Below are 25,979 nucleotides of genomic sequence, written 5' to 3'. Positions count from 1 at the left end.
ATAATTCATAAGGAATACTAACCATGTCGAAATACTTTAATTCAAGGAAAAAGAACTAAAAATGGAAGCAGCCATTATGAAATACTTATATATGGTTTTCTCTTATCCAATATGTATTTTTATATTAGTTTTTCTGGCTCTTTGGTTAAAGAAGGGAAGGCAACTACAAATCAGAGAAAATGAGAAAAAAATGAAAATGAATCATGGAGAAAACAAATATGGATAAAAGATAAAGTTGAGAAAGGAAAAGGGGACTACACAAACAAAGGTCAAAATTGTAAAAGAGAAAGTGAAGTATCCACTATGAAACAATCAAAGGAGGGGAAAGGAAGGAAAACACCCTGAAAATTATTCCTGTCTTTAGAATTCTACACCTGTAGTCTTCAAGATTTAAAAAAGCAATAAAGGTCTTGCTAAAATTGTAAATAATTGTTTTACAGCATGACAACAAGAAAAAGATTAATAATAAACTAACTTGGAATTTTCCAAACATAGTTTCTAAGAGCATAGATTAATCTGGAAACAGCAGCTCATAGACTCAGACATAGCATACCTCTTCCAGGCATTCCAGGGTGCAGTGACCCTCAGACCGGAAATCAGGCAGGCCTGGAGGGATTGTGTGGAAGAGGCTTACCCAGAGGCCAGCCTCAATCACCCCAGCGTCGTATTTCCTTATATCTGTCGTGTGAAATAACCTCAATCCAGAATTATCTAATAAGCCTGGAACGAGCGTTTAAACAAGAATAATTAAAAGTGAGTTTAAGTTCTTAAAAAAGAAAAAGTTTTCCAGATTCAGTTGAAATGGGTTCATTGGCTTTTCTTAAAAATCTCACAAGGGAAAGGAGTACAAGCAAAGATTAATGGATGGCAACATTCAGCTTCACAAAGAGGTATTAAAAGACGAGTCGCCATATGGTCTGCAACCATTCTTGACTTACACAGCATACCACAGGAGACACACTTGTGTTGACTAGCTGATATATTCCACAATTACTTAACATGAAGACAGAACGAAAATTCTAAAGTCATTCATTAGAATATAGAATAACTCAACAGGAGTTTCATTTTATATTGTTTTCAGGTGAAGTTCAGTAACATTTACATAGAGGTGAAAACCCCTTGGTCTAGAAACCACCTGGTGATGGAGAAAAGTATTAATGGTTAACTTTCTTTATAGTTTATTACCAGTCTTTTAATAATTCATCAGTCGTTCCATCAACAAACAGTTATTAAGAATCTATCATGTGAACAGCACAACAACAGGCACAGTGGGGAGGAAAGATGAATAAGACACATCTCTTTCTGTGACATAAGTTATCATAAGGACAGACGGTATGAGCCCCAACACTTCATAAATCCATTCCACTATAAAATTAATTGCTTCTTCTCTGCAGTGGTGACTTACCTACCTGTGACTACCGAACTGACCTTTGATCAATTAACATATATATAATTTTGTATTAATTGTTGTGATTATTTTATTGTTTCTCTTTTCCCCTACACTATAATGTCCATGAGGGTGGGGACATTATGTTGTTAAACACAGATCCAGCACATCACTGGTGCTCAGTATTTGCTGAAAAATTGCACGAATCAGTGTAAAATAATAACTTTAAGTTTCTTCTGTTGATAATTTCATATTAAATCCTTCAATTTTTTGGCTTTGGAATATTACATAGTAAATTCAGGTGTAGATACTTCCCTCTCTTCATTTCGACATCGTATTACACAGTGTCGCTGCATAAATATTTTTGAGTATATTTATGGTTTGCCTATCACACAACAAAATGCTTAATGTTTTCTAGTGTGATGAATGATAGTTTTTTAAATATGCTTTTAGAAAGAAAACATTTTGTAAGCACCATGTATTTGGGACTAATTTACATCATAAAGGGAAAAGTCTATTATTCTACTTCCTGGTAAGTAATATGCAAATTGCTTTTTAAAATTAGTGATCACATGCGCCCATTTGCCTGGTTCATCGCTGGTTAATGACTGTTGTCCCAGTGTAACTACTAATAGTGCCCTTTTTCATTCTAATAAAAGTATCCTAATTGGATGACAAATGTATAGGTTAATTCTTTCTACCACTGGATGCTATTTTATTTTAAGTCTGTTTAACTCTGTTAAAAAGTTACAAAACTTTTAAAATCATAGGTAGAATGTATAAAAAATACACTCACCTTCCTTATATGTTGGATTGTCGTAATGGACTTCCAGGAGCACATAATGAGGGTCTAACGGAGTACCGAGGGATAATCCAACATGAGGTGGATAGGAAAAACCCTAAACAAGCAAAATTCCATGACATACTGTCCTGTGAAAGTCCCTCAGAGCTCTGTTCCACCCAAAATCCAGCCATTCTCAACGATATTTCAACGTTTTTCAACTCCATTCATCTATAGTTGATCAAATAAAATGGCTTAAGGAAAGAATTACTTCCTATGGAAAGAAAAATAAACCACCCTCATATCAAAAATACCATATAGGGCCTCCCTGGTGGCGCAGTGGTTAAGAATCCGCCTGCTAATGCAGTGGACACGGGTTCGAGCCCTGGTCCGGGAAGATCCCACATGCCACAGAGCAACTAAGCCCGTGCACCACAACTACTGAGCCTGCGCTCTAGAGCCCGTGAGCCACAACTACTGAGCCCATATGCCACAACTAATGAAGCCCAGGCACTTAGAGCCCATGCTCCACGACAAGAGAAGCCACCGCAATGAGAAAGCCCGTGAACCGCAATGAAGAGTAGCTCCCTGCTCGCAGCAACCAGAGAAAGCCCACGCACAGCAATGAAGACCCAGCACAGCCAAAAATAAATAAATACATTAAAAAAAAAGTATATAGAGTTTTACATGTAAGTGTTAGACTCGTAGGGGGAAAAATGATCAATTAACTTCGTTACGTCTCAGTGATCATTGGCCCACCTCTCCACCAATGGCCCACGCAAAAATGACAGTCTCGCACGTGAGGAAGGCATCGGGCATGTTAGGGTGGTAGCACTCGTGGCCGTGGTCCAGGACGCTGTCGCTGAAGTTGCTGCTGCACTGATAGAGCAGGATGTGATGGACCAGACTCTCGTGGCCTCTCTGTATCACGGGCTTAACCTAAGCAAGCACAGGTGAATGCAATGAATAAAAACACCCCAAAACACCCTACGATAAGCATGAAATGAGCATAAATGATTATCAGTTTTTCAAAGGAATCGTTTTCTCATCTACGTAATGGTTATGTGGCTGCAGCATAATTTGTTCTGGAGACGATGACAGTGATGATGATGATGGTGCTGACAGTGATGGCAGTGGCAAAGACAATGGCAACAGCAAAGATGCGATAACCATTTACTCCTCCAAGAATCCTAGGACTTTACTAATCTGTTGTTTGCTGTTTTAACTCACTGTTGTTTCCCTTAACATTCTGCATAGCAGCTGTTTCAAAACTTGCTTGCTCTCTTCCAGGTTTTACTTTGCCCTGGCCACTCTCTGTCTCTCTCTGTCTCTCTCTCCATCTCTCTGTCTCTGTCTCTCTGTCTCTCTTTCACATAGAAAAAAAAAAATCACACAGGCATAAACGCCTTCAGTCTCCCTCTCTACCGCCTCTCTACCACCTTATCTTTACCCACCCCTACTGGCAGTAATAGATCGTGTATCACCTATCTATCTATCTTTCTAGCATCTACCATCTATCTATATGGTACAGAGCATAGTGCTAGGCACAAAGGAGGGCTCAATAAAGGATATTTTTATTTTAGTGATTAAAATCAAATGCTAACAAGAATGTTACCATTAGAACTTAGGAGAGAAAAAGTCACTGTAGCGATGCACTCCTGTGACACTGCTCAAATTAGAAGACGAAAACTGGTGAAAATAGAATGAGTGGTAAAGTTGGTCCTGAAAGCGTGATTTAGGTGACTATGCTCCTTCCATTGTCCCTTCTGTAAGTCCCTTCAGAACATTGTCCAGGAACCCAGAATGAGCTAAAAGCACATTCTAACAACCCAAAGAGCCTTATATCCAGAGGAAGTGGACGAGCCCTGTACTTAGCTTAGCTGGGCTATAGGTGTTGTCATTAGTTACAGGGTTCTTTGAACCTTCTGTTCATCTGCCAAAGAAGGCCTGGTGTGTTCCTAAATTTCCAAGAGTTTAGCTGTCTTAGAGCTCATCCACATTTGTGCTTTTAGCCCTAACTACTCAAATGCAAAAAATTCATTTTAAAATCCTTGCTTTAGACAGTCATAAAGGTGAAGTGTTTTCAGCTATTTTCTCCTAAGTCTCTCCATTTTGATTTTCTAGTTTTCTTTATATATATGTGTTTACATATATATATATATGTTTATATATATATGTTTATACATATGTATATATATGTCTCTCTATATATGTTTATATATATATATATATTTATATACATATATGTTTATATATATATATGAAAACCTCAGCAGCCAAAGAGAGAAGCAGTAGGCAGTGAGTAGAGATCTGAACGGTTCAAGTTTTTAAATCCAGCTTTTCTTTTGTGTTGCAGAGTCCTGCCACACCTAACCCACACGTACATTTTTAACACCACATTCACAGAAAATGACGCTGCACGTGGTTGTGTTTGCACTCGCCTCATCTCTAGAGGATCGTGTGCCCTGAAGACAGAAACTATTTTCTATTTTGCTTGAAAATGACAGTTACTGTTCAGGCATGATTGCGTAATATATAACAAGTACACAGAAGGACAGCCCAGGATTTCTACGAGATTGTAGTTTGCACATTTAGTTTGAGCTTTTTTGCGAGTACTTATTTGGGCACCTCAGTACTCCAAGGGGGACAGGAAACTGCTAATATGTCCATAGTAAAATATTCAGGCACATGTGAGATTTTTGCTATGTGCCTTCTGAGTTCAGGCAGAACCTGTAGGTTGTACCGAGCTCTACAAGGTAGGTCCTGGATAGGAGCCCTTAGGGCAAATGAGGGTTGGCTGATGCCAAGGCAGCTACATAAACTAGAGGCCTTCATAATGGCACAGCAAGAGGGCGCTAAGGGGGGGGGGCAGAGTATGTGAGGCTGGGTGGTGCCTGTCTTAGAGGAGTTTCAAACAAACTTCTTAAAAAAAAACTCTTTAAGAACAAGTGCCTTTTGTATGTACAAAGGAAGTGCTGAAGCCAACACCAAGTTGCCATGCTAACAATGCATTCTAGGAACAATAACAGTAACGTCTGTCTTTTATTTAGCACCTACTAACTACCAGCCACTATTGAGTCATTTCACATATTTCATTTACTATTTATAACAAATCTACAAGGTAAATGTTATTGTCTCCATTTTACAGACGAGAAAACTAAGACTCAGAGGTTTAGGCAGCAAGTTCAAAGTACCATGGCTAGGAAGTGGTGGATGGGGATTTGAAACTAGGCCGGTCAGACCCCAAGGTCAGTACTCTTCTGCTGCAACACGTTGTTGAAGGAAGATGCGTTGGAGATGCACCAGTGACCTTGGAGGTTGCTCCCAGTGAGCGGGCGGATGAAGGGTTTCACGTAAGGCAAGTTGCCGACAGCTGTCAGGCAGATGTCAATGCCAGGAGGTGCTTTCAGAGCCACTATGAGAATCCCCATGCCATACTGCCATCAGGGGAGCAGTGCCAGACTGGGAGAGAGCGTCACGCCTGGGGAGAGAGTGCCAGACTGGGAGAGAGCGTCATGCCTGGGGAGTCTCCTGCCCTTGCCACCCAGTCCAAGTACCCTTAGCCTCTAGGGAGAGAAGACAGACTGTGACCTTTAACTGTGCTCTCGCAAATAACAAGGTCTCTCCTCAAAACTCAGTGAAGGCTTTAAGGAGAATTAAATTGCAATCCAAGCCCCAGGTTACAAATGGACAGTACAGCCTAGAAAATGAGGATTTCCTAAGAAAAATACACTCATAAAACAAGAAGGAAACTTACTGCAGGCAAACCTAGGTACTGATCATAAGAAAATATAGGAAGCCCTGGAAGAAGTGAAGCCCTTGGAAAAAAAGAATTTTTTTTCTACTGTGAGATGAAAGAGACAAAGGAAGAAAAGTGCCTGAGGATGACAGGTAAGGATAACTACTGAATGAAGAGGCCACGGACGGAGGAAAAATACGAGTCAGCAAACTCCTGAAAAGAGGAGAATTTCTTGATAGAGAATTTTAAGTTGACCATGGGGGATAATTAAGTGAGACACCAAGAATATCCCCACAGATGTGAATAACCCGACAGTGCAGGGTCCAAGTTCCAGGGAACGTGAGCTCCTTGATGAGAGCGGGACAGGGCCATTGGCTTATGGTGCCCAGCACAGGAGAGAATTTCCCACAAAGCTTCCTGTCGTGCTTAAGAGCCTAGTGACGCCAGTGCATGGCTACCAACCACCAAGTGACGGCTGCACGTTATCTTCTGCTGCCGCAACCTGTTCCACGAACACCTGAAGCAGTCACAGCACTTAGTTTTATCCCCTGTGGTGATATCCTTCTTTTCTCCCAGGTAAGGGTGAGGCAGAGACCAGTGAGTACATCTGAGGAAGGAGAGTGAGGTGCACCAGGGGTCCATGACTCACACTGCTTGTTGGCTGAATGCAAACATCAACACTACTCTTTCTCGTGCTCTTGGTAACAGTCCACAGGAAAGAATTTTCCTTTGGCATCACTGCCTTGTTTGAAACAACGGTGGAGTGCTATACTTTTGTATTTAAATATTTCGGAGACAAATAAGGCTGTAAGGCTTATTTGTCTATCAGTGCTATAAGGGGCAGCACTTACAAAGGATTTCCTATTTTGATTACTACTTCATAGGTGTCACATTATTATCACAATCAAAATGGGAATGCCAAAAGTTGCCTCTATTCAGAAAAGTATTACAATGATAGAAATTGTCACAGAAGGTCATGGCAAGATAAAGTACACAAATATAAATAAACTGGCATTCCTGAGACTGTAATGAACATTTAATTGAATTTTGCTTTTAGTTGGCTATATGCCAGCAGAAGAAATAAATAAAAAGAAATATTTTTTAAAAGTGCCTATGGAAGTGGGTGGCAATGACACCCACCTCATGACATATTAAACTGTGTGACTGATTGCTGTGTTCTTGCACATAGCTGGAATTTACAGACCTAGAGCAGATGATAGGCCGGTACGCCCACCTTCGTATGCAACAGAAGCCAGGGAAGGATGGCCTGGCAGCCGCGGGTTATCTGTTAGCATGGGTGCAAACTAAAACACAGCCGGAGAGCAAAAACGCAGATGAAAAAGAGAGGGAAGTCTTCAACCTGAAGGATTTTAGCAGGTAAAACAACCCCTCCAGTTAGTTCAAGAAACTGGAACTTTGGGATACTCTTGAGAGGACTTAGCAGTAAAAAAGAGAAGAAGAAGAAATAAAAGCTGCTAAGCATAGGCAAGACAAAGATGAAAATTAACATCGATGGTAAAATGACCTAGACATTGAAAAGCCCCAGATATTTATACTGTTTCTCATGACCCCATCTTTTCTTGACCTCTTTAGTCAGGTCAAAGCAAAGTCCCTGCAACACCCAGACTGCTTAATAACTACTTATTGAATGGAAATGAAGTGGCTACTCCCTTTTTCATGAAGCCAACATTAAGGAGGCTGAGTCATCGAATGCAATGCCTCCTAACTTCCCGACCATCTCAACTCCAGTGACTTATGCTGCATCCTACTTCCCTCACCATCTCCCAGAGATGCAGTCGATCAACAAGTCCAGTGAGTGCTACCTTTAAAAGGTAACCTGATGCCAAGGAGAAACAAAGCCTGTGCGCCACAACTACCGAGCCTGCGCTGTAGAGCCCGTGAGCCACAACTACTGAGCCCACGTGCCACAACTACTGGAGCCCACATGTCACAACATCTGAAGCCCACGTGCCTAGAGCCCGTGCTCCGCAACGAGAGAAACCACTGCAATAAGAAGCCCGCACACCACAACAAAGAGTAGCCCCTGCTCGCCACAACTAGAGAGAGCCGGTGCACAGCAACGAAGACCCAACACAGCCAAAATAAATAAATAAAATAAATATATTTATTTTTTAAAAAAAGGTAGCCTGAATGTAATCATGTTTTCTCAACTTTCAAATATCAATTACCTTAGTACTAACACTTGCAGAAAGAAACCTATTTTTTGCTTAATTCCCCTACACTGGGTTGAGCAATGTTCCTCCAAAATTCATGTCCACCTGGAACCTCAGAATGTAACCTTGTTTGGAAATGGGGTCTTTGCAGATGGAATTAGTTAAGATGAGTTTCCACTGGCTTAGGATGGGTCCTAAATCCAATGACTAGTTCTTAATAGAAGAGAGAGGAGAAGGAGATTCAGACTCTCTCACACACACACACACACACACACACACACACACACACACACACACACACACACACACACACACACACGGAGATGGCCACGTGAAGACAGAGGCAGAGACTGAAGTCAAGTTGCCACAAGCCAAGTAACCCCAGAAAGCAGCAGAAGCTGGAAAGGCCAAGGAAGGTTTCTCCCTTAGAGCCTTCTGAGAAAGCATGGCCCGGTCAACACCTTGATTTTGGACTTCCGGCTGCCAGAGCTCTGAGAGAATCAATTTCTGCTGTTTCAAGTTACCCAGCTTGTGGTCATTTATTATGGAAGCTCTAGGAATCTAATACAGCCCCCCATCTCAATTTTTTTAAATAAAAAACTAACAATTCTCAGATTTTTACACCTGTACCTAGGCCATGGTTGGCTCTGCATTTGTTTGTGATGTGAACTTATCACAAATATACATTGTTTCCTCTTATTTGAATAGATCTGTAGATTAGTTAATAATATTGTATCAAGGGTAATTTCCTGGTTATGATAATCAAACTAAGTAAATGTAAGATGCTAGCATTTAGGGAACTCTACTATTTTTACAACTCTTTTTGTAAGTCTGATATTATTTCAAAATAAAAAGTGTAAAAAGTAAAAACAAATAAGATTAATTATCTATAACTAAATATATGTGTTATCTTACTTTTGTTTTTATTTTTGGCGGGTAAAATGAGGGGGTTAAAATGCCCTTCTTGACTGGTCTAAGTATACTGAGCTCAGTGAGAAAAACAGGAGGTGATTAGAGCTCTTATGAGCAATTTTCCTATACTTATTCTTCCAAGTCTACCCATTTAAGATGTGACTTGATGGAACATGAGTGGAACATAGCTCTCCAAAACCAACTTGCAGTCTAATAAATTAAAAATTAAAACAAAAGGAAAGAGGTGATGGGTGGAATCTGTAATGAGCTGGAAATTTTGTAAATCCCCATCACCACTTTTCTTCCTGCCCGTTCTTGTTCCTGGCATCCCTCTTTACATACGCACCTGAAGCACAGGTTGCTGTCCATGTAATAGCAGGTAAACCAGCTCTGACAAAGGTTATCCAAAGGGCACCTGGCTCGTAAAGTGATGCAGCCTATGAGAACATTTCAGCCAGAACTAGTAGTATAGATAGATGATTATAAGGTCATGTGACTATTTGCTTCCCTCTCTCCCTTTCTCCCTCTTTATCTTCATCCCTGATGGGGAGAACTCTTTGAGAATGACAATATATCTGACTTTTAAGAGGCACCCAAATTGAGCAAGAGAAAGATATCACTGTCCCACAGGTAATCCACTCTGAAAAAGTTCAGGGTTCAAAGCAAAACCCGACTTATTGATATAGTATCAAGAGGTCACAGCTTGAATGGACTTGGCAGCTAAAGCCCAGGAAATCATGTTCAAATCAGATGGAGATGACTAAAAGAAATGAAGAAAAGGGAAAAACCGAGGGAAAGGAGATCGCTGGGAAATAGTTCACTCCGTACTGCAATCCTGAATTCTCCTAGGAACTACCATCTTCACGCATGACCATGCCCGTGCAGCCACAACTGACCAATCCAGGGATGGGTGCCCAATGCATCCATCCTTTCTGGGGATTTTCAAACTATGAAAAAGAACCCACTGGTCATTTATTATGTAATTATCTAGATCTCTAGATCTAGATAATCTCTAGAAGGTGGAAATTGTGGAAGATTGTGGAGATTGTGGATTGTGGAAGAAGCCAGCATGTGGTGAGATACAATAAAGTCAGCACACAGAAAAGTGCCAAAGCCAAGACAGTCTTTGAATGCCTAACTTAGGCTGTTCCTGAGACCAGCTGCATCTCTGCCATTCTGTGGCTTACTTATTCAACCTTTCCTCTTATTTCATGAATCAGTACATTCCTTTCTATTTCCTAAGCTAGTTCAAGTTGGGTTTCTGTTACTTGCAACCAAGAGCCCTGATTAATAATCACACAACTATATATCATCAACTTATCAATATGTGTGTGCATTTATGTATGTGCTATCTGAAAATATCTTTTTTTCTCTTAGGAAACTTGCCATATAAAAATGCTTTGCTTTTGTTTTACTCTTTTATCTTAATTATTATTCTTAACTGGATCTGGGTAAGTTAATAACAAAGTTACTTCAATAAAATGCCCTTAATAGGCAATATGGGGGAAAAAATCACCCCCTCTAACACACATAAATGTCTCTCTCCCTTGCTTATTGATTTCTGAAATTCCACATAGGCACTTAGTACTAAGGCTGTTTTACTTGGTGAACATGCAAATACCCTTGAGAAAGGTAAAACATTATGATTTACAGTCATTAATTTCTGCATGTGAATGAATGAGGTACTTTTGCCAAACACTTCAAGCATATTAAAAAAAAACAAAAAACAGAAACTTACCTTTAAGAAAGTTCATAACAGCATGCTCAGTGTATGTACTGTTTTTTGAATTTTTAATAGACTATTCATGAACTCTAAGATAGCTTCTGGCCCTATATTTATATATTAATTTTTGGTTAACTGAGATATTTAATAAGCTAGAGATCACCTACCTACTCTAAGAAAATTTAAATTAACACCTATATGGCCAGCAAGGAGTAGTGGAATGACCTGGAGGTTTGGAGACCAAGTTCACTTCCTGCTGTGCCACTAACCGGCTGTGCGACATGACCTTGAGCAAGTCCCATCACACTAGTTCTTACTTTCCATCAGGCTCTAAGGCTCTAGTCTATATACAGACTAGACATATAAACATAAATATTACATTCATTAATCCTCAAAACAACCTGATGAGCTTAGGTAATAGAATTTTCACACACATTTTATAGAAATGGAAAGTAAAACACATATAAGTTAAGAAACTTGCCCAAGTGTCAGAGCCCTGGTTTGACCTCCGGCGGCCTGGACTGGGAGTCCGTGTTCCTAACCACCACACTGATGTACTGGCCTCTTTACTGGCAGGGTAGTAGATGGGGCAGCGTCTACTCCACCAAGATCACTTCAGTTCCCTGTAGCCTTTACTGTGTACCCATCACCCAGGTTCTGGTGCCTAATTTCTAGGCACCAGAGGCATGATTCTGGATTCACTTTGCAAACAGCAAGAAATACCAGAAAATGTACCTTTCTCTAGGGAAGGTGAAAGGTAAGAGAATATGAATGTCTGGTAATCTTGTGTTAAATAGGACAACTCTAAACACACTTTATATTCTTCATGGGTGCTATGGACTGAGTATTGGTGCCCCTGCCCCCCCAGATGGATATATTAAAATCCTAACCCCCAAGCTGATGGTATTACATGTGAGACCTTTGGGAGGTGATCAGGTCATGAGGGCAGATCCTCATGAATGGGATTAGTGCCCTTATAAGAGACCCCAGAGAGCTCCCTTGCCCCTTCTTCCATGTGAGGTCACAGTGAAAAGACAGCTATCTCTGAGGAAAAGGTTCTCGTCAGATAGCAAAGCTGCCAGCACCTTGATCTTGGCCTTCCCAGCCTCCAGAACTGTGAGAAATAAACTTCTGTTGTTTAGAAGCCACCTAGTCTATGGTATTCTGTTAGAGGAGACCAAACGGGCTAAGACAATGGGATTAAATTAAACCTGGAACTACAAGGCAGTCACACACTTGCTTGGCTTCTTCCCTTTCCCTAGCCTTACTCTGCCCCCTACTGTTTTCTCCTGGTACTTCCTTAATCAATCCTTGTACATAAAACCTTGTCTTAAAGGACTGAATCTGGGAACCCAACCTAAAGCAAGTAGCATAATGGAAGAGCATTTTTGGACCACATTTTCTTGGGTTTGAATCTTGCTCCATTACTTTCATATTTATTTATTTTCCTTGAAATATATTTGACATATAACATTGTGTAAATTTAAGGTGTACAACATGCTGATTTGATACATTTATACACCGTAATATAATTGCATCAAACTTGTTAAAGACTAGATTTTAATTATTCCCACCACAAAAAAAGGAATTGATAATTACGTGACTTTCTATCTGTTTCCTCGTTGCTCTGTTTCTCTATCTCAGTTTCTTTATCAGAAAATCAGTGATAATGAGAGTTACTCACAAGATTACTTGAGAATCAAATGGCTGGTACATATAAAGCAACAGACACCTTGTAGGTGCTCAAAAAGTGATGTATTATTATAAATTGGGTTCTGGGTTTTTAAATACATTTTTAACACTGTGCCCACATAGATAACAAGCAAAACTATGCAAATAATTTATTCACAAACGCCAGTATTTCAAAATCAAATTTTAAGGCTTTATGTTATAAATATTCAATCAAAAAATATCACCATGGTCAAATGTTTTATTGCAAAATATGTCATCATATGAAATACAAATTTATATGTGCCTTGTCAATTTATTTAGGATTTGAGTTTCAAATTTGTAGACATAAGACTGAGCCGTATTTTCTTGACAGAGGTCTTTTTCTGAATTACGACCACCCTCCTTTCTCCAAAAGAAACTTAGCTACATTGACACTTATGTGTGTTGATGTATAATTTTGAATATAAATGTTCCTTATCATTTTGCTCTGAAAATCTTTTCTCTTAAATGCCCTCCATTCACGCACTCAACTAATCAACTAAAAAACAAAAAAAAAAACAACAAAACCCCCCACACATACACCTATATCTACTCTAGTGTTTGCTCTTTGTTAGGTGCCAAGGGGGGAAACAAAGATGCATCGTACATGAATCTGACAGTCATATGGCTCATATTCTAGAACGGTAGAGAAGCAAAGGCCAGAGAATGATCATTTTTGGTTGCCTTCCAGCACTGATTTTCCTACCAGAATCCTGAACTGCTTAACTACACCATTGGGCTAAGAATGATTCCTACTTCCCCTGAGTGGCCTAAACCCATTTATGTGATCCTATCCTTGACATGAACTTAAATTGGTCAAATCACAGAGACTTTTCCATGGTGGCTGACAGAAGAGCTGTCCTCTCCCTTCCTCAAGATGTGAAAGAGAAAGTGTTACATCAGGAATTGAGGCTGCCATTTCCCCACCATGAGGGAAAACAGCCTAAGCATGAAGACAACACAATGGTAAAGGTCAAACTCAAAATGAAGCTGCAGCTCTTGAAACATCACAAACCACCAGACTAACAGATTTGCCTGAAATAAATGCAAGCAATGCTCAGTTGAAATAAAAATGGGTTTGATGCCGACAGTAATTATCAATGACAATTATTTTCTTCAGTTACCCTTCATTTGTTTCTTCCCTCTCTTTAGACAAACAATGCAAACTGAGATAAGCACCCAAATCTGGATAAAGTTAGAAGTTTGTTAATTAAGACTTCTGAAAAAAAAAAAAAAAGAGTTCCCCAAATATTAGCTAATGGCTGAGTCTCTGGTTCTATAACACATTTGAAAGCCGATTTTTTTTCATGAGAACACTGACTATTTAGAATATGCCAAAGCAATACGGCTCATCCTATTTCATATTTCTCCTCTTCAAAATATCCTTCAAGCTACTTTCCAGTCACAGCATTCATCCCACTCTACACCTCCTACACATCCTACCTGAATTATACCGATAGCCACATACTCATCTTCTTAAATGTTTAGGAGCTTGCTTTCTGGACCACACTCCATATCCCAGCCAAACCATCTTCACAGGTTACCACTTTGCACTTTGTAAATCTGAATAATATCCAACAGCTCCATACCAGCCATCTGGTAGCTGATCGAGTCCACACTTCTTTCTCTGACATCCGGGGCGCTCTGTCATTGGCTGCGTGTTAGTTACAGAGCCCTATATGCATGAATTTCCATCCCTAAGAATCACTTGTCTTTATGCATCATGTTCGTTCTTACCTCCATGATTTCATTAGCACTGTTTTCTCCACCCAATACATTCCCCTTACTCAACTTTGCTTGCTAAAGTCTTACTCATTCTTGAAAGCCCAGCTTTTTTGTTTTCCCTGGATTCCTTCTCTGATTATTTTGGCTCACATTTGCCTTGTTTCTCTGAACTTCTTTTGGGAGGCAATACTCTGTGGTAGCTTGAAGCCAAAGACTTGGTTTAGAAGCCAATGTCTAGAAACAATAAATGCTGGAGAGGGTGTGGAGAAAAGGAACACTCTTGCACTGTTGGTGGGAATGTAAATTGATACAGCCACTATGGAGAACAGTATGGAGGTTCCTTAAAAAACTACAAAGAGAACTACCGTACGACCCAGCAATCCCACTACTGGGCATATACCCTGAGAAAACCAGAATTCAAAAAGAGTCATGTACCAAAATGGTCATTGCAGCACTATTTACAATAGCCAGGACATGGAAGCAACCTAAGTGTCCATCAACAGATGCATGGATAAAGAAGATGTGGCACATATATACAATGGAATATTACTCAGCCATAAAAGAAACAAAATTGAGTTATTTGCAGTGAGGTGGATGGACCTAGAGACTGTCATACAGAGTGAAGTAAGTCAGAAAGAGAAAAACAAATACCATATGCTAACCCATATAGATGGAATCTAAGAAAAAAAAAAAAGGTCATGAAGTACCTAGGGGTAAGATGAGAATAAAGACACAGACCTACTAGAGCATGGACTTGAGGATATGGGGAGGGGGAAGGGTAAGCTGTGACAAAGTGACAGAGTGGCATGGACATATATACACTATCAAACGTAAAATAGATAGCTAGTGGGAAGCAGCCGCATAGCACAGGGAGATCAGCTAGGTGGTCTGTGATCACCTAGAGGGGTGGGATAGGGAGGGTGGGAGGGAGGGACACGCAAGAGGGAAGAGATATGGGAACATATGTATATGTATAACTGATTCACTTTGTTATAAAGCAGAAACTAACACACCATTGTAAAGCAATTATACCCCAATAAAGATGTTAAAAAAAAAAGTAAAAGAAAATGTGTCTAGCACATAATAATGCATAGTAAGAGGTTGAAAACTCTACTCAGTTCTGTATAACTTAGCACATCTATCATTTTTTCCTTATTGGATGCCATAATTTCATACGTGAGTTTTTTTCTCCCTACTTGGAGTAGCAACTCATTGTCTTACCACTTGTTGACAATTCATTACATGGAGCAGACTTCTTCAAAGTCTTTATTATTTCTGTGCTTTAATTAAGAAAACAGAACATCAAGACTAGTTATTGCTAGTTATTCTCTGACATGCAATTTCTAACTTACTTGTAAGTGTGAGCTGTTTTTAAACAATGAATTGAAGTTTTAGGTAAACTTGCATTTAGATTCTAGCAATTCATGGAATCAAAAGTACATATTGTTTATATAAAATAGATATGATTTGCTGTTTCATACTGCAGAAAAATGGTTCAGAGAACTTATCCAACAGTGCTATTAGTCAGTGCATGCTATTCAATGTAGTGATACATATATCGAAGGTATGAGTATAACTGGATTTTTGCCAATCCTATGCAGGGTACAGAGACACACGTGGACCAACATGTTTTATGAAGGATAAAAACTGCAGAAATGGGGGATATCTGATAGGAACATAGCTCAACATCACAGAATGACAGGGGAGACAGAACAGTGCAATAAAAATGCACGGACACTCCAACTTTATCTAAAGTGACCCAACCTCCTACTGTGGAGAAGTGGACTATAGGCTAATAGACGAAAGAACTGGAAGCAACACTCAGCTGAGCAAAGATGAGTAAACATTAAATTACCAAAATAATGAGGAAAATATTCATATTTATGTCAAGCAAAGCACCAATTCCCTTGATATAAAAAAGCTCTGATAAACAAACAAAAAGACAATAGTAGAAACAGGCAAAGTTACATGAGTGAAAAGTATATAGCAAAGAGATACAAGTGGTTACAAATAGAGAAAAAGTTGTTAAAAGTCATTCATAACTACATAAATGGAAATGAAAACACGTACTCTTTCACCTATCAGATTGGCAACATGTTAGAAGTTTGTTAAAAGGCAATGTCGGAGAGTGGACTGAATGCTGTATCCCCCAAAATTTCATCCATTGAAGTCCCCATCCCCAAAGTGACTATATTTGGAGAGAGAGCCTTTATGGAGGTAATTAAGGTTAAATGAGGTCATAAGTGTGGGGCCCTAATCCAATAGGATTAGTGTCTTTATAAGAAGAGACAGGAGAGTGCTCTCTTTCTCTTTCTCTTTCTTTGTCTCTCTGCCATGGGAGGACACAATGAGAAAAGAGCCATCTACAACTCAAGAGAAGAGGCCTCAGAGTGAAACTTACCTTGCTAGCATCTTGATCTTGGACCTCGTAACCTCTAGAACTGTGGGAAATAAATATCTGCTGTTTAAGCCACTCTAGTCTGATATTTTGTTATGGCAGCCTGAGCAAACTAATACAGACAGGAAGTATGTAATAGCAGAAAACTGAAAATATTTAATGTTATCAATTAAATTATATTAAATTCAGACAATGGACTACTACACAGTCATAAAAGAATTAAATAGATCTGTACATACTGAAGTGAAACATTTTCCAAGAGATAGTTAAATGTAAAAAGCAAGTGTCAAAATATATAGTTTAATTCCTTTGAAGTCTAAATATAAAAACAAGAAAAAATATATATGTAAAGAGAGAGGACCTAAAATGTAAACAGAAATAGAAATAAAGGTGTATGATTGCATATGTATAGGAAATTTCAGAAAAATACAAGAAAACATTAATGATGGCTTATGAGAAGCAGAACTTGAATGGCAGAAATTAGAACTTTTTGCTTTTCATTGTATGGCCTTCTGTATCTGAGTTGTTTACACTGAAGAAATATTAATTTTATAATATATTTTAAGAATTCTGGGTTCATCACTTATTAGCTGAATGACCCCTGACAAGGTAATTAATTGAGTCTTTTTTTCCTACCTCATAAGGTGATTGTGAGAATCACATGAGATACTAGAAACTCCTACAACAGTGCATGGTATATACAAACATCATCAAATATTAGTTCTCATATTTCCTATCCATAATCTATCTAGGATACTTCCTTGAATGTTACATATATACCTCATTTGTGTTATGCTATTACACTTGAATATATAATACAGTCCCCAAAAATGTAAAAAATGTTTATTTCCCTAATCTTGAGTCAATGCAACAATAGTCTGTTTCCTCTCATGATTTTTTAATTTAAAATTAGTTATTTACAGTAATAATTGACCAGGATGGAACAACATTCTGTTCCTCTGAAAACCCAATTATAGCATCCAAATTTTTAAGCCCTTACAATAAAAGAGTTTTCTTCCCCAAACCTGTTGTCAAGACTTTCCAGCCCACTGGCAGATGTCACTGAGTTGGCTTCACCTCTGAACAGACACAGCTCCTGCTGGGAGGGTCCCGGCAAAGACACCGAGACCTTTCCTTGGTTCTGCATCAAACATTTTCTGTCTCCCTGGATTGTTTTTGCTTCTTGGTCTCCTTTGAAGCTACAGTTGCTGGTCTGCTTTTTGTTTTTGTTGTTGTTGTGTGTGTGTTTTGTTTTGTTTTTAATGGTTTAAAGGCCTAACAATTCCATCCATGAAAGGACAGAACTCAATTACTAACAGATGATCCACAAGTTAAAATGCCATAGCCCCAAATTAGGGGAAAGAAAAAATTTAGTTTTTCATTTAGCCCAATACAACTTACATGTAAAAATAACTGACTTAATTCTGCATATTTTAAAACTAACTCTTCAAGATTTGTTTCCACATCCTGAAACTTCTAGTACCTGTGTTTATATATAATTTATCATAATAATTTTGGCACATTTAAGTAAAGTGTATTATTTTAGCATTGATTCATCATAATTTAAGGATTGTTTTTCCTGGAGAAATTTAATAGATGGGCCAACTTTTTTTTTTCCTCTAGGAGTACGGAAATAAACATTACATGGCATTTTTTATTCCTTCACGCATAGTTTAAAGATTAGATGTAATTGTAAGCAATACAAATGAATAACACTGCCTCATGCAGAATTCTATGTTGGCTTTTATCCAGAGGTGTAGAATTCACTGCTATTTAAATTAAATTTAAGTTTAAGGCATAGTCTATGTTTTTATCCTGTAATGAAAGTAGGAGAAACTGATGTTAAGTATTTTTCTCTAAGATACAAAATAATGTCGCTTTAGAGCTGGTAGTAAATGCAGGTTTCCAGATCATAATTCACTTCATTGAATTTTGGCCCTTTCTATGAAGTGTCTACAAGTAACAGAGCAGAACTGTTCAGTTCAGCCCAGAAATTAGATACATAATCCACAGTGCCACACATTCAAAGTTCATTTGTTTCAGGGATAAGAGATACTTTACTGAACATTGTTTATAATTCACCATCACTGACTTGAATTTAGATTTGAGTCATTCATCCAACAAGCATTCATTAAGCACCATTGTCAGGAACTGTACCCAGAACTGAAGGTCTAAGGATGAGCATGGCACAACTGTCCTGGGGCTTAACTTCTAAGGTTAGGTAAAAAGATGCATCCCATAGGAAATATATAGGTGCTATACCATCAGTAATAGCTATCAATTGTATTTATGTGTACCAAGCACATTACACATACTATCACATTTAATTTCATTTCATCTTCATACCATCCAGAGACAGGTATTATTGCCTCATTTTATAGACAAGGAAATTGAGGCACAGTTAAGTCAATGGAACAAACTCACACAGCTGCTGAGTAGCAGGCTTGAATTTGCACCCAGGGCTGACTAGCTTAAGTCCCATTCTCTGGGGGACAGTTCTTGTCTCCCTTTCTTATCCACACAGACTGCAGTGGGGATCTGAAGGGGGAGCTATGGTTAGAAAAAGAATTGGAATAAGGCTCAGAAATAATTTTGTACTTTAACGCTACAGTACTGTTTCAAAGAGTCATTTGATTTTATTTATGGAACTTTGCCCTCTGGTTGGAAAAGGGATGATAAAAATAATAAAAAAGAAGGTGATCTCACAGAATTTGTGATTAGCCATTACTACAATTAAGAAATACATATGGGGACTTCCCTGGCGGTCCAGTGGTTGAGACTCCGTGCTTCCACTGCAGGGGGCACGGGTTCCATCCCTGGTCAGGGAACTAAGATCCCGCATGCCATGTGGTCAAAAAAATTTTTTTTAATTTTTAAATAAAAAAAAAATTTTAAAGATTAAAAGAAATACGTACGTATAGTCTTTACATTTCAGGAAAATTAAACAAATACCAGCAAATGGCTTTTATAATTCTGGCTCCCCTCTTTGTTTCTTTCTTATTCTCTACATGTTTAAACATGAGGCCTCCATAAAAAGAAGTCCTCATTTATCGGGCAATTCCATGAAAAGGGGAAAACAACAAAAGGAAGAGTGTCTCACTCAGGCTATGGCTGAGTTAACACTGCTCTTCTGTGGGTGAACCTCCACTCTAGATGGATAACCCCTCCTCCACGAAGCCTTTGCTTAGCTTAGTAAACAGAATCACACTGAATTCACCTTTTCAAAGCCCTTCAGTCTCCTGCTGCCTTCTAGCTATTTGAATAAATAAGTCTTCTGCTCTAGATGTAGGTTTCTGGAAAGCAAAGCAAGTATCTCATTAATCTTTTAAGTTATTTGCTTGTTTCTGATTTTAAAAAGTTTATACCTATAGAAAATAACATCATTTATAATAGCAACCACCCAGAATTAATTAGCATATTGTCATTTTTACTTTGTTTTTCCTCTTTGCCCCCACTAAATCCAGCACATTTCTCTCTTCTCACCAGGCACTCAATGGTGACCTGAATGGCAAACTCAGGCATTCAGTCTCAAGGAATAACTCATGGGTCATTAGTCTTAACAGGTCTGATCTTCTTTTTCCTAAACATGGTCTCCATCTTCTTTAAATTAAATCTCAAATAACTTTTGCAATCAATACTTTTTATCAGAGCTTAAATATTCTTAGGTCTGCTGTTATAGTAATTACACAAAAAAATGGATCTATTTATGAGAGAAACATAAAAAGCATGGGTGATTTATTCCATATTCCTCTCAATCAGATAAAAGCCACACTCAGTCTAAACTTCATTATTCACAACCTTCATAGGCATTCATATTACGAGAGAAATGTGCAGTTTCAGAAATGTGGCCAATCTCCTTTCTTGGCAGTTGAAAGAAGAAACCTAAAAATGATCTGATAAATCGAATTATGATAATGGTTCCAAGAAAGAACTCGTCATCTTCTCTTCCCCATGAACCATCTCTTCCTTTGGATTTTTATTAAAGTCTTAACCCTAATATCAAGTGAGCTGCCAAGTGTTTCAACTTCCACCTCTACAACAACACTTGTGTGTATTCTCTCCTTATTTCCCAAGCCACTCTCCCAGTGGAGGCTGTCTTTTCCTCTCACGTATACTTGTCCTAGATTAGAGGCTAAACTCCTATCTCTAATCTTCTGTATTCTAAAATCTCAACAACAAATCATGCCATTCCTCTAGTCAGAATGCAATAGTTCCGCTTTGCCTCAAGAGAAACTCACTTTTCAACCTCCTACCCATGCTCCATAGCATCATGTCACAAGACCCTCAAACATTACTAGGAAGATCTGTTCTCTGCGCCTGTGGTCATGGCATTCCAGCCTCCTCAATCCTAAATCTGGCAAAACTGAAATGTATCCATCACAGCCTGAGCTTTCAGTAGGATAGCTAGCTGTTTAAACACCCCTCAGTTGGAAAACATCTGGATTCTCAAAACTTAAACATACCTTCAAATGTACTGATAAGCTCGGTAAGAAATTAAGGGAAATTTCTCAAAGGTAAATTTATATGTATATATGTTTGAAATCAAAGTGATAAACAAAAACAGAAACTGAGGCTCCTATGAGAATGTATGTCTATACTATGATCCTAGAGTCTCCAGGAATAACGGTGACAGGATAGGCTAATTGAATGATAGGAGAGGGGAGACCGAACTTGACACATATCTCTTCCCCCTCCCCCATTTAGACGTAGAACCTGGACCCCTCAATTTGATACAACTCTAGTGAAATGTAGGCTAGAAAAATCTAAATGCTACCAAAGGCAGCCAATGAGAAAATCTGCTTCTGTCACAAGTCTGGGTTAATATGTCCTCCCCAAATTCATATGTTGAACTCCTAACCTCCAATGTGATGGTATTTGAAGATGGGGCTTTGGGGAGGTAATTAGGGTTAAGTAAAGTCACAGGGGTAGGACCCTCATATTGGAATTAAAGGCTTATAAGAAGAAACACCAGAGAGTTTGCTTTCTCTCTTTCTTTCTTCCTGTGCTTGCACAAAGAAGAGGTCATATGGGCACACAGTGAGATGGCCGCTGCCTACAAGCGAAAAGAAGAGGTCTGGGAATGAAACCCACATTACTGGCACCTTGATCTTGGATGTCCTAGCCTCCAGAACTATGAGAAATAAATTTCTGTTGTTTATCAGTTTTCTATCACACATCCATATGAACAGCTTAAAATTAAAGGGTTGGCAAGATGTGAAGTAACTGGAATTCTAATACACTGCTGATGGGAATATAAAATGGTACCACTACCTTGAAAAGCTATTTGGCTACTTCTTAAATAATTAAACATACACACCATGTAGTCCAGCTATTCCACTACTAGATATGTATCCAAGAGTAATAAAAACATATGTCCATACGAAGACTTGTAAAAGAGTATTCGTAGTAGCTTTATATGTGATAGCTAATCCCAGTGTGGTTTTAATTTGCACCTCCTTAATGAGTAACGATGTTGAGCAGTGTCTCAAGACATTGGACATCAATTATACCTCAGCAAACCTGTTAAAAATCACACCATGCAACACCACTATACTCCCTCTAGAATGGCTAAAAATGGAAAGCACTGGTAATATCAAGTATTTACAAGGATACAGAGCAACTAGAACCATTGCACACTTTGAAAAACTGTCCTGTGTCTAGGTTGAAACTGTATTCTTGGGGCAAGAGTAATGGTATGTCAATCCCAAGGGCAGACATCAAACGGCCTTAGAGTTTCTACCTTCTTGTTTGGAACATTGCCACCATCTTTGAACAAGCTCAATCTAGACTTCTGGAGAACATGCTACTATAAAGGAGAGCCCATTTCCCAGCTGAGGACGCCTAGACCAGCCTACAAAGAGCTGACTCCCAACCACATGCGACAGCCCAGCCACCATTAAAGAACCGCCTACACAACCCAAGCTTGTTACAGACCTATGAGTAAGCAAAGCAATAAACAGAAGAACACCTGCCAGCTGATCTGTAAACTATAATAAATGTGTATTTATTTAAAGCCTTTGAATTTCGGGGTGGTTTGGGACACAGCAATAGCTAACTGAGACAAACAAATACAAAATCTGGAATGTACAGACAAACGCTATATCACACAAAGATGAAAATGAACACATGATTTTCTACACGCAAAAGCGTGGCTACTCACACAGCATGTTGAGGAAAAGAAGGCAGACACAAAAGAGTCTGAATATCTGATTCTCTCTGCATGAAGTTCAAAACAGGCAAAGTTAATAAACAATGACTGAAGTCAGAATAGTGGTTATATCTGGAGAGAAACAGTACCTGGAAGGGATCTCAAGGGCCACTTCCAGGGGAGTGGTCATGTTCTGATTTCTTGATCTTGACTCTGATTCCATGAGTCAGTTCACCTTCTGAAAATCCAGTGAGTCATATACTAGTGTTTGTACACTTTTATATATCTAATTCAGTAAAAGGATTTTTTAAAAAGGAATCGGTAAGGAATTGAACAGCAAATTCACCAAAGAGGTAATATAAATAAAAAGAGCATCAGTCTCTCACCGAAAAAAGCAAGTTAAAGCACTCATAAATACTAGTTTTCATCCATTAGTAAGCAATGAACTTAAAAGACTGAAATATTCAGTACTTGAGAGGGAATGAGGAAATATCGGCACATTGCTAGTGTGTAAACTTTAGAAAGTAATCTAATGAATAAATTAAAATTTGTAATGCAGATAACCTTTACTCAAGGTTAAAGTTTATGAATCTATAAACTCATTTAATCTATAAACTAATCTATAAAGTAGTTAAAATCTATAACTATTTAATCTATCTATAAACTATTTAATATACAAACTCATTCATTTATGAATCTATCCGACAGAAATGAAATCACTAATACATAAGCATACGCTTACAAGAATATTTACTGAAGCACTGTTCATAGCAGCAAAAAAAATTTAAATCACCTTGAATGCACATCAATTGTGGATCGCTGCAAGAATTGTGGTTTATACGTAATAGGGAACTTAATTATATAAATATTAAAGTGTATGTATTATTATAGTTTGACCTGCAGTGATTAAGGGTGGTAATTTGAAAAAGCAAATTTCAAAGTTATATATATAGTTATCCTACTTTTGTTTCAAAAAAGAAGGGATATTAACTCAATAAAATCCTATATAATTCTGTAATTTTTTCCTTGAGCGTAAAGTTATAGAAATTAACAAATAAGTCTGTTAACATTGGTTACCCCAGAGAAGTGGAATTTGGAAGAAGGGGGACACCGCTATTGTTTCTTTTATACAGTTCACATTTTTCTTGTTGTAACAAGTTTTCATTACATTGAAAATGAAATATGTACATATGTTAGAAAATACTTTTTTAAAAAACTCCCAGCATTTAAATTAAAAATAAGAACATCTAGTCACTTCACTAAATGCAGTTTTCAAATTTTATATCCAGTCAGCACAGGTAGACAAAAACATTATACAAAATAGACCCCAAAAAAGAATAAAAAACGAAAGCATTCTCTTGAGAAACAGTGCACAGAACAAACTCCTTAATCTTTCAACTAATGAGGGATAAAATTTCAACAGTTGTGATCTCTTTTCAAGATTGTTAAAGGTCAGTCCAGGAGGACATCATATCATATACAAATTTCATATGATTATTAATTCAAGCTGAAGAAGAAATAAAGTAGTTTTTAAAATATCTTTTAGCACTTGGAACAATACACTTTGAAATCAAGTGACCAATCCAAAACTCCATTGGAATTATTTGCTATATGAGTGGAAAATATTACTCAGAGTACTGACATTTCCTGTTTATCATTTAAAAAAAGAACTTAGTTCTCTAACCTTGTAAATCTAATTCAGTTGTGAATCCTACAACTTCTTGCAATGAGAGCTTGCCTTACATAACAAATAAGATACGTTTGGCAGGCTAGTTCTTAGAGGAACCAAGCTTTATCTAAAAAGTGAATATAGAAACAAAAAGCAAAGATAGTAGAAAGAGTGAACGGCAAATTATAAAGAGCTAATATACCATATGAAATCCAGTTGGATATAAATATATTTCAATGTTTCCCTCTTTTTAATGTCTCATAAAAGTCAATGAAATCAAAGTGAGTTTCACAACTGCTCTAACTTACTGGATAGTTACATTTAAGTAATTTAGAGCTTTTCCAAAAGCTCTAAAAATTCTTTCATTAGAGATTATTAAAAGATGACCGAGTAGAAAGGGATATAACTCTTGGGTATATTTTTTACCTTAAAATTGTTTTGTATTTCATATACTGAAGACACAGATAAATAACAGCAATTTGGGATTTACGACCTAAATTTGAATCACAGTTTCAATTAATTAATTGGATGAGGAAGGCAGTTTTGTTTTTCATGAGACTTCATTTTCTGCAACCATGAAATAAATGATGACAAAAGCAAACAGAAGGTTTAGAGTGTCAGAGTAAAATATAAGTATATCAGATGCCTTTAGAGCAGATGCTCTACAAGCATTTTCAAATAATTAATCTGTGAATAGGTACTGTCTCCATTTTGCCAATGAGGAAAGTGACATCCAGAGATGTTTAAGTTACCCAAGGTCACACAAGTGGCAAATGGGAGAGCCAGGATTTGAAACCAGCTCTAAGTGACCATGAAAACAAGGTCCTCGATACTTAGGTTCATATAAGTTCAATAAATTGGGTAAGCTCCCACTGCTAGACTACAGGGATATGTTTTATAATATTAAATCCTCTGTGACATTCGGAAAGTCATCTAATTTTTCTGAGCCTCAGTTTCCTCATCTGCAAAATGACATAAGTAGTAAGTAAAGCACAGTGCCTGGTACCTAAAGAACAATCAACAAATATTTGTTTTTGAAAACTCAATATTCTTAAAGCACTTTCAGAGTAATCTTGAGAACACAGGAATTATTACTTCCATTTTGCAGATGGGATACCAAGATCATAAAAGGTAAGAGGGGCATATTCAATAACAGACCATGGTATTTACTGCTGTGATGAAACTGTGTTCAGTTTCCATTCAAAAGGACTAATTTGCCTTGAAGTCATGAAGTTAAAATCGGCTATTATGGAGAAAATATCCAATTTCATTAATAAAGATAAATTTGGAAAGTCTATGGAATATTTTAATAATTATGAGAAACATTCATCTTTGGAGGGTGGTTTTAAAGAAATATTTCTTCAAAGCTCAGGCAGTAAATAAATAAACTATCTCGAGATCTTCTAGGTCCATGATTCAACAAAATGAACAGCTAAGTGATACAAACCTCTTGTATAAAGAAGCCCACACACATTACATACTTGTAAACTACTGAGAAAACTCGACTGATGTTGACAATGCGAGTGGAGGTCCAACAAACTCAATAGTCAAGTCACCCTACAGTGACTGGAGCTCTAGGGAAGACCTCTCACTTCCATAAGAACTGAAAGGCC

The 25,979-nt window shown here is 38.0% G+C and overlaps 1 protein-coding gene across 1 annotated transcript in view; it reads right to left on the bottom strand.

The window, feature by feature from the left end:
* The window catches only part of MOXD1 (monooxygenase DBH like 1), an 82,571-nt gene that overhangs the window by 18,465 nt on the left and 38,127 nt on the right, over window positions 1–25,979 (bottom strand). Inside the window, exons 5-7 of the mRNA XM_060030528.2 lie at window positions 2,928–3,107; window positions 2,184–2,286; window positions 554–720 (exon numbers count right to left, since the gene is read on the bottom strand). Coding sequence (XP_059886511.2) covers window positions 554–720; window positions 2,184–2,286; window positions 2,928–3,107 — 450 coding nt within the window. The remainder of the gene's footprint in view (window positions 1–553; window positions 721–2,183; window positions 2,287–2,927; window positions 3,108–25,979) is intronic.

The sequence above is a fragment of the Delphinus delphis genome, chromosome 14 (assembly GCF_949987515.2).
Source record: "Delphinus delphis chromosome 14, mDelDel1.2, whole genome shotgun sequence".
Taxonomy (NCBI): Eukaryota; Metazoa; Chordata; class Mammalia; order Artiodactyla; family Delphinidae; genus Delphinus; species Delphinus delphis.
The sequence above is the reverse complement of the archived record's forward strand: the minus strand, read 5'-3'. Positions and strand labels throughout refer to the sequence as shown.